Source organism: Mustela lutreola, chromosome 1 (genome assembly GCF_030435805.1).
Source record: "Mustela lutreola isolate mMusLut2 chromosome 1, mMusLut2.pri, whole genome shotgun sequence".
NCBI classification, from domain to species: Eukaryota; Metazoa; Chordata; class Mammalia; order Carnivora; family Mustelidae; genus Mustela; species Mustela lutreola.
Window position 1 is genome coordinate 269732716 of NC_081290.1, and position 12467 is coordinate 269745182.

The 12467-nt window shown below is 44.7% G+C and overlaps 1 protein-coding gene across 6 annotated transcripts in view; it reads left to right on the forward strand.

Annotated features, from left to right (window-relative positions):
* The first annotated feature begins 1251 nt into the window (after positions 1-1251).
* Positions 1252-12467, forward strand: part of ALKBH3 (alkB homolog 3, alpha-ketoglutarate dependent dioxygenase) — a 36767-nt gene continuing 25551 nt past the window's right edge. For 2 of the 6 annotated variants that reach the window (XR_009346033.1, XM_059140340.1), the window contains exons 1-5: positions 3734-4161; positions 4648-4751; positions 5791-5825; positions 9407-9454; positions 11681-11784. Coding sequence is in view for 4 of the 6 variants with exons in the window: in XM_059140340.1 (XP_058996323.1) it covers positions 4083-4161; positions 4648-4751; positions 5791-5825; positions 9407-9454; positions 11681-11784 (370 nt within the window). In the remaining 2 variants the exon portion in view is untranslated. Of the gene's footprint in view, positions 1646-2383; positions 2456-3732; positions 4162-4647; positions 4752-5790; positions 5826-9406; positions 9455-11680; positions 11785-12467 lie in introns of those variants that run through there. The other 4 variants (XM_059140318.1, XR_009346032.1, XM_059140325.1 and 1 more) reach the window with 4 other exon arrangements.

Sequence of the window (12467 nt, forward strand, 5' to 3'; positions counted from 1 at the left end):
TCCCAGGATTCTGGGATCATGACCTGAGCCCAAGGGAGACGCTTACCTGTCTGATCACCCAGGTGCCCCAATTTATTTTATTTTTTATTTTTCAAGACACTCTTTTTTTTTTTTTTTTAAAGGTTTTGTTTATTTTTTATTTGACAGAGATCACAAGTAGGCAGAGAGAGAGAGAGGGAAAAGCAGGCTCCCTGCTGAGCAGAGAGCCCGATGCGGGGCTCGATCCCAGCACCCTGTGATCATGACCTGAGCAGAAGGCAGAAGCTTTAACCCACTGAGCCACCCAGGCGCTCGTTTCAAGACACTCTTAATATTAACTGGATTTCTGTTGTGTTCCAAGGACCCTGCTACATTCTTCACATGCATTACCACATGTAACTCTCCCAACAAGAGCTATGCCCTTTTCCTAAAGAAGGGGAGTACCGGGACACCTGGGTGGGCTCAGTCAGTTCAGCGGCTGCCTGCAGCTCAGGTCATGATCCCAGAATCCTAGGATCGAGCCCCACATCGGGCTCTCTGCTCAGCAGGAAGCCTGCTTCTCCCTCCGAATGCCCTGCTTGTGATCTCTCTTTGGCTTTCTGACAAATACATAAAATCTAAAAAAAAAAAAAAAAGAGAGAGAGAGAGAGAGAGAGAGAAAGAAGAAGAAGCAGCGGAGTACCTGCCCTAGGTCACACACCCAGTAAGTGGCGTCGTCCGGCTCAAGCCACACGTGGTTCAGCACCGGAGAGCGCGGAGCAGAAGGCGTGGTCCCGTGCCCCGCCGTGTTGCTGATGGAAAGACGCACGGGCTGCGGTGGGAACGCAAAGGAAGCGCCTGTGACCCCCTCCAGGGCTTCCAGGGTAAAATTCAGACCCTTTTACTTCGCACATCACGACCCGGTTTCCCACCCCCCTCGCCCTTCCCCCAGCCCCGCTGGGACCCAGTCACTCTTTCCGCAGAGACCAAGGTTGCCGGCACTTAGACGTCTCCGGCTTGGTTTGGGAGCGAGGCCGGGGGGTGGGGGGTGGATTACGGCCCGAAGGACCTCGGCCTACCTAACGCGTCTTCATTCCCACCTTCGCCATGTCCCGGCTCCCGACCCGGCTCCCACCGCACCTTCAGTCCGCGCTCCGCACCTATCCCGGCCCTTATCGGCACCTTCAGCAAGCCGGACCTCTCGCCTCAGGGAACAGGTAGCTGCCCGGACTCCAGCTAACGGCGCCGGAAGTAGTGGCGGCGGCGCGTGACGTCAGAGGAAATTCCTGACGCCGCGGCCTGTGGTTGCGAGTTGTCGGAATCGGTGTTTCACTCTTAAGGTTCCCCGACAGCCGGTGGCGGCGCGGGTCTGGGCCTGGGCCAGGGTTCGTTCCAGGACCGGGCGGGTTTGTACCCGCGCGGCGGGCTCCGCCGGCTGCTGTGGGGCCCCGGCTCCCCGCTGGGTGGCTGGGGCTTTGGGGACCGTCCCCTGAGGGCCGTCCCGCGTCGAACCTCCAGGACCGCGCGTCCCGAGGCTCGTGGAAGAGAAGACTCGAAAATAGGGCCGGTCGCTCGCGCTGCTTGAGGACCAGGCTTTTTCACCGCGAGGGTCTCCCGATCTGCGCTCCAGCCGCGAGAGAGGCCTTGGTTCCGCGCTTTACGGAGGACGAAACTCGGGCCGGGAAAGGTGAAGTCCGCGGACAGGCGGTGCGGCCGGGAGCTGCCGGATTGAGATTCGGAGCGAGTCCGGCTGGCGCCCGAGCTGCCGGCGTTTGCCTTGTGCGGGGTTCTCGGGGTGGGAGGTGGGCCTGGTGGGCCGTTTCTGGGCCACAGAATCGGTTAGGTCTGGGGTGGGGGCTCCGAAATCTCTCTTCCCAGCAGCTGTGCCCTGGCCGGTAACAGCGTCCTGCTCCCCTGGGAACAGAGCGAGAACTACAGCGCAGGGTGTTCAGAGCTTTTGACCCTCCCGTTGAGAGGAAATAAATGCAAGCTGTCGCGACACATCTTGTGGGTGTCGAGGGGTGGCATTGGACTCTGCCGTTAGCTCTTTTGGGGGCAGATGGCAGTCTCCGTCATCTCCCTGCCTGTTCAAGGAGAAGGAATTCTATGCTGCTCGCCTGGGGAAATGTGTTCAGTGCACAGATTCCTGGGCTCACCCCAGCTCAGAAGGTCTGGGGAAGGTCTGGAAATTGGAGTGCCAAATAAGCCATAAAACGAGCTCCTCACCTGCGAGGACTCGAAATGTGACGCTTTCTTAGAGCAATAAAGAAAGGAATCATAGGTTCAGAACATGTGGCTTGGACCTCCCTGGGTTGGTCTCTTTAGTAGCTGTGCTCCTGTATTTGCTGTGAGCTCAAAATTTAATGGCAGAAATGCCAAATTAGTATACTGAGTATTAGGAGGTGGTTTTGTTTTGTTTTTTCAGTTGACTGAAAACTGGAAGTTAATGAAGTTTGAATGTTAATCTACCTCCTGTTGACGTCCCAAGTGACTCTGGGTGAGCCGCTTAACCTTGTAGTCATCATCTGTGCTCCCTTCGCAACATCTCCCACGATGCTTGTCGCAAAGAGGAACACTTGGATCCATTCTGAGATGGATCCATTCTGAGACAGACCGTGGGTGTTTTTTTTGTTTTTCAGATTTATTTATTTATTTATTTATTCGACAAGGAGAGAGAGATCACAAGTAGACAGGTGGGCAGAGAAAGAGGGGGGAGGCAGGCTCCCTGCCGAGCAGAGAGCTGGATGTGGGGCTCCATCCCAGGACCCTGAGATCATGACCTGAGCCAAAGGCAGAGGCTTAACCCACTGAGCCACCCAGGTGCCCCATCCATGGGTATCTTTTAATACGCTTCCAGGGAAGTTTGATATAGCCGGTTACAACAGAATATGGAAGTGCCCTTGGAAACGGAGTCTGAGCTATTTCTCAGTATCCGTATAGGTGAGAGAATATTACGGTTTCTTTGACACTACTAAGACTAATGTCGTTTATGATAGATCTTAGAGTTTCTTAACGTGTACTTTCTTGGGAAAGAAGCAAATGTCCTGTTAGGTCATTGGGACGCCTGGGTGACTCAGTCTGACCCTCGATCTTGGCTCAGGTCATGATCTCAGGGTGGTGAGATCGAGCCCTGCATGGGCTCTGCACCAGGCGTGAAATCTGTTTAAGATTTTCTCTTTCCACGGCAAACCCTCCTACACTGTTGGTGGGAAGGCAAGCTGGTGCAGCCACTCAGGAAAACAGTATGGAAATTTCTCAAAAAGTTGAAAATAGAACTACCGTCTGATCCAGCAATCGCACTACTGGGTATTTACCCTAAAGACACAAGCGTAGTGATCTGAAAGGGCCCAGGCACCCAAATGTTTATAGCAGCAATGTCCACAATAACCAAACTATGGAAAGAACCTAGATGTCCATCAAGAGATGAATGGATAAAGAAGATGTGGTGTATATATATACAATGGAATACTATGCAGCCATCAAAACCCTCAGAATCTTAATATTTGCAACAATGTGGATGGAACTAGAGGGTATTATGCTAAGCAAAATAAGTCAATCAGGGAAAGACAGTTATCATATGATCTCACTGATAGGAAGAATTTGAGAAACAAGACAGAGGATCATAGGGGAAGGGGTGGGAAGAATGATGATGAAACCAGAGAAGGAGACAAACCTAAGAGACTTAATCTCAGGAAACAAACTGAGGGCTGCTGGAGGGGCAGAGGGTGAGGGATGGGGTGGCTGGGTGATGGACATTGGGGAGGGTATGTGCTATGGTGAAGGAAAAAAAAAGAATTTCTTTTCTACCCCACTGCCAATGCACGCTCATTCTCTCTTGGGGAAAAAAAAAGTTCTATAAGATTGCAAAAATGAACGTTAAAACCTGCAGTTCTAAGTGACTTAGTAGGCTCCTTGATTGAGATGTTGTGATGACAGAAATTAATTTTGTATAGAATCTCCGATTGCATTGAGCTTGAAAGGATTATAAGGACTTCCTTAGGTGGTTCACACTCACAATCCTAACTAAAAGCACTTTTTTTTTTCCCCCCCAAACAGATAACCCTCGTGTGGTTTTAATCAGGAATGAAATCTGAAAGCTAAGAACAGAAGCGTTTTTGGTCAATATGGAGGACAAAAGACGCCGAGCCCGAGTGCAGGGAGCCTGGGCTGGTCCCCCTAAGAGCCAGGCCCCTGCTCAGCCAGGCAAGAACTCGTGGGGATCTTGTGTGAATGTACTTGCATTTCAGTTGATGTTAAGAAGTTATTTAAAGTGTAGCTGATGCCTTGATTTTCTTGATGATCATCTTTTTTTTTTAAGATTTTATTTATTTATTAGAGAGAAAGATCACCAGTAGGCAGAGGCAGGCAGAGTGGGGGGAAGCAGGCTCCCTGCAGGGCTTGATCCCAGGTTGATCCCAGCTCGATCATGACCTGGGCCAAAGGCAGACGCTAACTGTAGGAGCCCCAGGTGCCCCACTGGTGGTCATCTTTTATTGGCGGTTGAGGTATAGTGTTCCTCGTATTTTATCACAGCTCTCACACCTTTCAGTGTGTGTAGCAGGATCTCCGACAGACTTTACTAATTAATTTCTAGGTGTCTTATCGGTTATCTTCAACTAGATTTTATTGCCCTTGCTCCCTAGAGCAGACTTTTTGAGTCTGGTTCACGTCTCTTCTTGCTCGTTTCAGCCACTGCTGCTAAGAGCCATCTCCACCAGAGACCTGGTCAGACATGGATGAACAAGGAGCATCATCTTGCAGACAGACAGTTTGTGTTCAAAGAACCCCAGCAAGTAAGTTCTTAGTTCTCCTACAGTACTAACAGATTTGCTTGTAAGAGCTATATTCACATAGTAGACACTCCAATAGTGACTGAATAAATTCACTAATAAAAGGAATGTGAAAGGCCTTTACTTATAATGGAATGTGGCATATCAATTCCTTAGTATGTCTGAAGATTCTTTATAGTCTGCTCCCAGCTGATGGGCAAGTATAATTCCCATTTTGGGGGGAAGGAGGTTATATCGTGATTAGCACTTGCATTCGCTTTCTGATTTCTAACATGGTTCTAACAAACCATGCTGTCTTAAGTGCTAGTGTAGCAGATGTCTCCGGATTGGGTTGAAATTTTCAGCTACTACAATGCCTGATATTTTAGCCTTTTTTTCCTCCCGTGGGGAAAAATTGTAAGAAACAGTGAAGATTCACTGTTGTTAATAACATGGAAAAAGCTAAAAATTAGTCATCTTGCTGTAATAGTGATTGTGTAAATAATGATTAAAACTTACTTCTTAGTTTATCTTGTATTTTATTTTTTAAAAGGCTTAATTTAATTAATTAATTTGAGAGAGAGAGCATGCATGTGCATGACTCAGCAGAGGGAGAGGGAGAATCTTTGAGGCCGACTCTGTGCTGAGCACGGAGCCCAAGCAGGGCTCAGTCTTAACAACCCTGAGATCATGACCTAAGCCAAAACCAAGAGTCTGATGCTCAACCAACTGTGCCACCTAGGCACCCCAGTATGTCTTCTATTTTAAAAAGTCTCCTGGAAAAATAATTAAATAAATAAATAGTTGCCTGGAAAGAAGGTTTTTCCAGAATTACTGGCTGCTCTGAAAGTGGATTAATTCCACTTTTATTATTTTTTATTATTATTTTTTCTTGCCCGCTAGTAACTGGTAGGATTGTAAAAGCTTAAAGTAAAAAAAAAAGGGATAGTTTTTAAACTTGACTTACTTTTATCAGAAATGAGAAGATGTGGTAGTCCTCCACATAAGCGTTTCTGAGGATTAGGGATCACACCAGAAGTAAAATCTGCCTGTTTCCTTGCAGGTAGTACGCAGAGCTCCAGAGCCACGAGTAATTGAGTAAGTAATTTGTTGCCTTTCTGTATTTGTTGCCCACAGGAAAATGGAGAGCCCAGATCTTTCCCTCACGGGGTTTTCCATCTGAAAGAGATAAGGGCCCAGTTACTGTATTAATTTTAGGCTGGGATAGTTGTCTCTTAGATGTCTTTAAACTTGGTCTTTTGGGAAGCCTTGCTCAATTTGCTGATGGTGTGGAAAATGCAAGAAGATACTTGTATCTTAAACTGTGATTCTGGTGTGGATTTCTTGACCCTGATCATTAAAATATCTGCAGACAGTAAGCTAAAATATCTCCTAGGTAAAGACAGAGTGGGATTTTTCCTGAGTCATTGAAATACGGCGTTTTTTGTTTTTGTTTTTTTAAGATTTATTTATTTATTTTAGAGAGCATGCACAGGGAGGGGCAGAGGGAGAAGGAGAGAGAAACTTTAGCAGACTCCTCACTGAGCTTAGAGTTCCACACCAAGCTTGATCTCAAGACCCTGAGCTCATGATCTGAGCTAAAACTAAGAGTCAGATATTCAGCTGACTTTGCCACCTAGTGCCCTGAAACTGGCCTTTTTTTTAAAATAGATTTTATTTATTTATTTGACATAGAGATCACAAGTAGGCAGAGAGAGAGGGGGAAGCAGGCAGCTCTCAGCTGAGCAGAGCGCCTGATTGCGGGGCTTGATCCCAGGACTCTGAGATCATGACCTGAGCTGAAGGCAGCAGCTTAACCCACTGAGCCACTCAGGCGCCCCTGAAACTGGCCTTTTGAGAGGACTTTCATCAGGTACTGTTTTACTAGCAACACTTAACGAAAGCTGCTGGAAATCTAGAGGGCCTTAAATTCTCATATAATTGTTCCAGAGCAATTTCATTTCCTCTTATGTTGATCTATATATAAAATGTCATCTTTAATTTATAATTCCTCTTACATTGATCTGTATATATAATACTCTTTTCCAAAATTAATGAAAGATGCTTTGTGGGGTGCCTGAGTGGCTCAGTCAGTGAAGTGGCCAACTTTGTATTTCCGCTCAGGTCATGATCTTAGGGTGGTGAGATCGAGCCCCACATCAGGCTCTGTGCTCAGTGGGGAGTTGGAGCCTACGAGATTTTCTCCCTTTCTTCCTGCCTAGGAATAGTCTATTAGGCTGCTTGGCTGTTTCCAGGTTGACTTGTAAGCCCAGGAAAAATTTGAAACAGGAATGTCATCGTACTTTTTAATTTTTATTTTAATTTTTTAATTTATTTATTTGACAGACAGAGATCACAAATAGGCAGAGGCAGGCAGAGAGAGAGAGGAGGAAGCAGGCTCCCCTGCTCAGCAGAGAGCCCAATGCGGGGCTCAATCCCAGGACCCTGGGATCATGACCTGAGCCGAAGGCAGAGGCTTTAACCCACTGAGCCACCCAGGTGCCCCAGGAGTGTCATCATACTTTCAAAAAGGGTATATAGTTGTGGCCTGGCCACTATTTAGCTATGTAATTAGTCCTTAGGTACATTAAGGCCATCTCTCTGAACTTTAGTTTCTTTGTCTGTAACATTAAAGGTTTGTACTATAGGATCATTTAAGTAGAGTCTAGTGGCTCTAACAGTCTTGAATTCGTTTGTGAACACCATGTGACATTACCTCCATTGGTGATAAAGAGAATTAAAAAAACATGAAACTTATTACTAGGTACAGATGGGACATTCAGGCTGAAAAAATGGGCAGTTGTGAATATTCAGGTCAGAGCAAAATGATAGAACTTCTGGTTTGACCCCAAGGTTTGTTAATTCTGGTTATCTAAAGTTAGCTCCTTAGATTTTTATTTAATAGCCAAAAATGTCACCCATGTTTAAAGTGAGCCAATTTCTAAACATGGCCCCAAACATATCACACTGAAACATTGTAATTATAATTTACAGTTGCAGTTAAACATTGTAATTTACACTCTGGGGGAGACCATCTAGAGATGTGATAAATGTATATGACAATAACACTGCCCACATTTTTGCTCGGAGGCACTCTCACATTTGCCCAAGAGCCCAGCTCACAGATCACAAACTACTAACTCTCATGGCAGAGGGTGATGTGAAAACTGTCCCTTTATGTTCTCTGTAACTGAGCTCTGTCCAAGAAGGGTCTGACTGTTAGCCTGGTACAGGAACCTGTGCAGTCTGGATCAGTTTTCTCACTGTGGACCTGGCCATGCTGCACTTCTGGAACAGTTTTGTACTTTTTCACATTTGATTAAATTCCCATCTACAATGTGCAAGGCACTGGGAAACACAACAGTAACCTATTCCTTGCCCCTTAGTAGCCCACAGTTTAGTAAATGAAATAGACATGTAATAAGAAATTGCAGTCATGTATGTTGTAGAAACAGTAGAATTATAGTAAGGTCTAGTGGTAGCACAGAGGATGAGATAGTTAACATTATTTGGGTGGATTAGAGGTCAGGAAAGCATTACAGAAGGCAAGGCGGAACTGCGATGTTGAGGAATGAATTAGAATTTTCCCCCAGACTAAAGCTCAGGTGGGTGGGATTGGGGGTGCTGGATGGCAGGGAAGCATTTCAGCTTGTAGGAAAGCAGGATTAGAAATACCGTGGTGGGGCACCGGGGTGGCTCAGTGGGTTAAAGCCTCTGTCTTCGGCTCAGGTCATGGTCCCAGGGTCCTGGGATCAAGCCCCGCATCTGGCTCTCTGCTCAGCAGGGAGCTTGCTTGCTCCTCTCTCTCTGCCTGCCTCTCTGCCTACTTGTGATCTCTCTCTCTGTCAAATAAATAAATAAAATCTTGAAAAAAAAGAAAAAAGAAATATTGTGGTGTGGAGGGTCAGGGTGGGCTCATTCAGTTAAGTGTCTTTCTTTGGTTCAGGTCATGATCCTGGAGTCCTGGGATCAAGCCCCACGTTGGGCTCCCAGCTCAGAGGGAGTCTGCTTCTCCCTTTGTCCCTCCCCCTGCTAGTGCTTGCTTGCTCTCGAATAAATAAAATAAAATAAAATAAAGTTAAAAACAATACTGTGGTGTATTCAGGAGATTGCAGACAGCAGTGGAGGATCATGAGTGAGTGGGAGCGGTCAGGAAGTGGAGCTACATCATGGGGACCTTGAATACAATGCTGAAAAGTTGGTGGGGAGCCTTTGAAGGATGTTAATTAATCAGAGCGGGAACCTCATTAGGCATGTATCTGAAAGCAGCAGAAGCTCAGAGCTCTGAGATGTATTTGCCATATGTAAATGCACCTATTCCAGAGTCTCCAAAGAGATGCTCTGTTTGGTACCCCTTTATGATAGATCTCTGGACCCTAGCAGCCTAAATTATGGGTGAAATATAAAGGGGTAGAATCGGGATTCATTTTATCCCTGTCTTTGTCTCCATGGCCTGATCCCCTCAGGATTCAGTTCCCAGTGACATCGGTAATCTGCCACCGTCTTGCCCTTCATCTCAGTAGTGGAGGAGGTGGGGATGTGCGTCCCTCACAGTGCATGTTCATTCTGAAGTGGTGTAGGTGACTGCAAGTTTGGAGAGCTGCAAAGCACAGCTCTCCCACTGGAAGGAGTGTAGTATTTGCCTGGTACTAACGAGTCTGTTTTCTTAATTTCTGTAGCAAAGAGGGTGTGTATGAAATCAGCATGTCACCCACAGGCATATCTAGGTAAGTGCATTCTCCCTAGAAAGTGACTATAATTTCAGTTGAGTTATAGTCTCTTAAAATATTCTGTTCCCTGACTTGAAATAGGTAACTTCTGCCTCTGAAATTCTTTGGTGTGTAATATCTCTTTTTATATAGCACTTCTAACTTCAGAACATTTTCAAAGTCTGTCTGTCAGGTATGGTAACTATTACTTCTGTAACTTTTTAGATGAGGAAATGCAGGCCAAGGAAATTGAGGACTTTTTCCTAGTGCCACATAGTAACTTAAAACTCCCGTTGATCTAGCCTTCACTTCTGTGCTCTGGGTGCTACATTTTATTATGTTACATTATATGTATTACTACATTCATTATCGTATTAATCATAGTACTGCATATATCTATATGCAACATATTAGGTTATGTTAACCCTTAATCTACATGAGTGGATCAGTATTTCAGTCTACATTAAGATAAGTTTCAGTAAAGGTAAAGCATATACAACTTAGGGTATAGATGGCATTAATCATTATTAAAAGCATTTTGAGATGTACCTGGGTGGCTCAGTTGGTTAAGTGTCCACCTCTTGGTTTTGGCTCAGATGGTGATCTCAGGGTTGCTGGGTCAGGTTCAGCATGTAGTCGGCTTGAGCTTTTTTCTCCCTCCCCCTCTGCTCTTTCCTCTGCTTGCACATGCTCTCTCTTTGTCTCTCTCAAATAAATAGATATAATCTTAAAAAAATTTTTTATTAAACGTTCCCTTAATTCAAGAATATACTTACTGTCACTATAAAATAATGAAGCATTTCAAATAAATGTATCTGAACTTGCATATCTGAATGCATTACTTAGTATATGTGCTGCCGAAGCGAGCACTGAATGCATTACTTAGGAAGAGCTTCAGAACCTCCGTTTCAAAGCCAGTTTAACAGTCACACGAGAAACCCAGTTGCATTATTTTGGTCATATCTCATTGTTAACCAGAGGTGGCTTCAGGTGAGCTTTGGCTCTTTCAAAAAATCAGACACACCCTCAGAGAGTGAAGTTCAGCAGAATGTTCCAAGGGCTTTGAGAATCAATCTATCTATCTTTCTTTCTTTCTTTCTTTCTTTCTTTCTTTCAAGATTTTATTTATTTATTTGACAGAGATCACAAGTAGGCAGAGAGGCAGGCAGAGAGAGAGGAGGAAGCAGGCTCCCTGCTGAGCAGAGAGCCCGATGCGGGGCTTGATCTCAGGACTCTGGGATCATGACCTGAGTGGAAGGCATAGGCTTTAATCCACTGAGCCACTCAGGCACCCCGAGAACATTTCTTAAGAAGGATATCCAAAATGATTTTGAGCTGACTTGGCATTATTGAAATAAGTGTATATTCAGTGAGAGAAAGAACCCTCATTTGGAAATGTTTATTTTGATAGAGTCATAAATGATCCTTTTCCCTACTTGGCTTAGTCTCAGAAGACAACCAAATAACCCTGTGTTAAAATAACACAGGGTCAGGCATTTTATTAATTACTCTGCGTTCCAGAGTGAGCCTATGAGGTGGATATCATTTTTGTGTTACAGATAAGAGAAACCAAAGTTCAGAGAGGTTAAGTAATTTGCCCAAGGTTTCACAGCAGGTGGTGGTAGAGCAGTATTTGAATCATGTCTCTAAAAGCCCTCATGCATTATTTTTCCTTTATTGCCTCTTTTATTTGTCCTAACGTGAACGTTTATTTCACAATTGGAACATCATGACCTGGTGATAATTAGGTTCTTCCATGAGAGATGTAAGATGATTTCACCTACCCATGAGGAAACATCCAGATTAACTTCCTTCACTAATGGTTAGAGACTAGCTCATCTTCTCTGTGTGTTTTTTTTAAGGTTTTTATTTATTTAAAAAAAAAAAAAAAGATTTTTATTTATTTTGAGTGAGAGAGTGTGCATGAGCAGGGGGAGAAGCAGAGGGTGAGAGGGAATCTCAGGCAGACTCCACACTGAGCACTGAGCCCCTGATGGAGGGGCTGGATCCCAGAACCCCGAGGTCATGACCTGAGCCGAAATCAAGAATCGGATGCTTAACTGACTGAGGCACCCAGGCTCCCCTCTTTTCTGTATTCTTCAGTTAATAATGCTTTAGTTATTTAGTTATATTCAATTGTAATTATTTATATATTTATATAAATATTTATATGTATTTAGTTATATTTTAGTTATATTTAGTCATAATAATGACTTAGTTAATAATGGTTCTTTCTGCATCAAGGGTGTGTTTGTATCCTGGCTTTATTAACTTAAAAGAAGCTGACTGGGTATTGGAACAGCTTTGTGAGGTCGTTCCCTGGAAACAGAGGACTGGCATCAGAGACGGTAAGTAGATGTCTGAGATCGTACTTGTTGCTGCCTGGTCTCCCTTTCTAGAATGTTTTCTGATGCCGTTGCCTTTTTCACTATTCCCAGTCTTACGTAAACAGATTTAAAACCTAACAGAGGTCCTAAAGATGAGTAGGGATTTGTCAATCAAAAGGGACAAGGAAGAGTATTCTAGGCAGAAGAAACAGCAGACAGCAGGCTCAGAGATCAGAGTGAACAGGGCAGGGGCATGGAGGTGGGATTCAAGCAACCAAAGGATGTTTGGTTTGGCTGAACCGTGGTTGACATCTCTCTTTTTGAGTTTGTTCATTACCTCTATTACTTTAAATAGTGACAGTTTTCCTCTTTCTTCATAGAAACTTCCAGAGCTTCTCTTTTTCTAATTCCATTTGGCATATGTTCTTTTATGATCCTTATTACCGGCTTTTTATTCTCATTTTCATTTCATTAGAGGAGTCCAGTGTCCTTTAGTTTCAGCATTTGTGCTCTGGGAGTTTGTAAAGATTGCCTGGCTTGGAACCTGCTCCTTTATGCATCCACAAGCCAACAGTATCTGCTGTACCAGAGGTGGCCACTGGAGGACGTCTGTGCTCTAACATAAAATTTCCTTTCTGGCACATTGAACGAATTCAAATTTTCTGTAAAGAAAGAGGCAAAGTATACAGACTTCATTTTTGTGA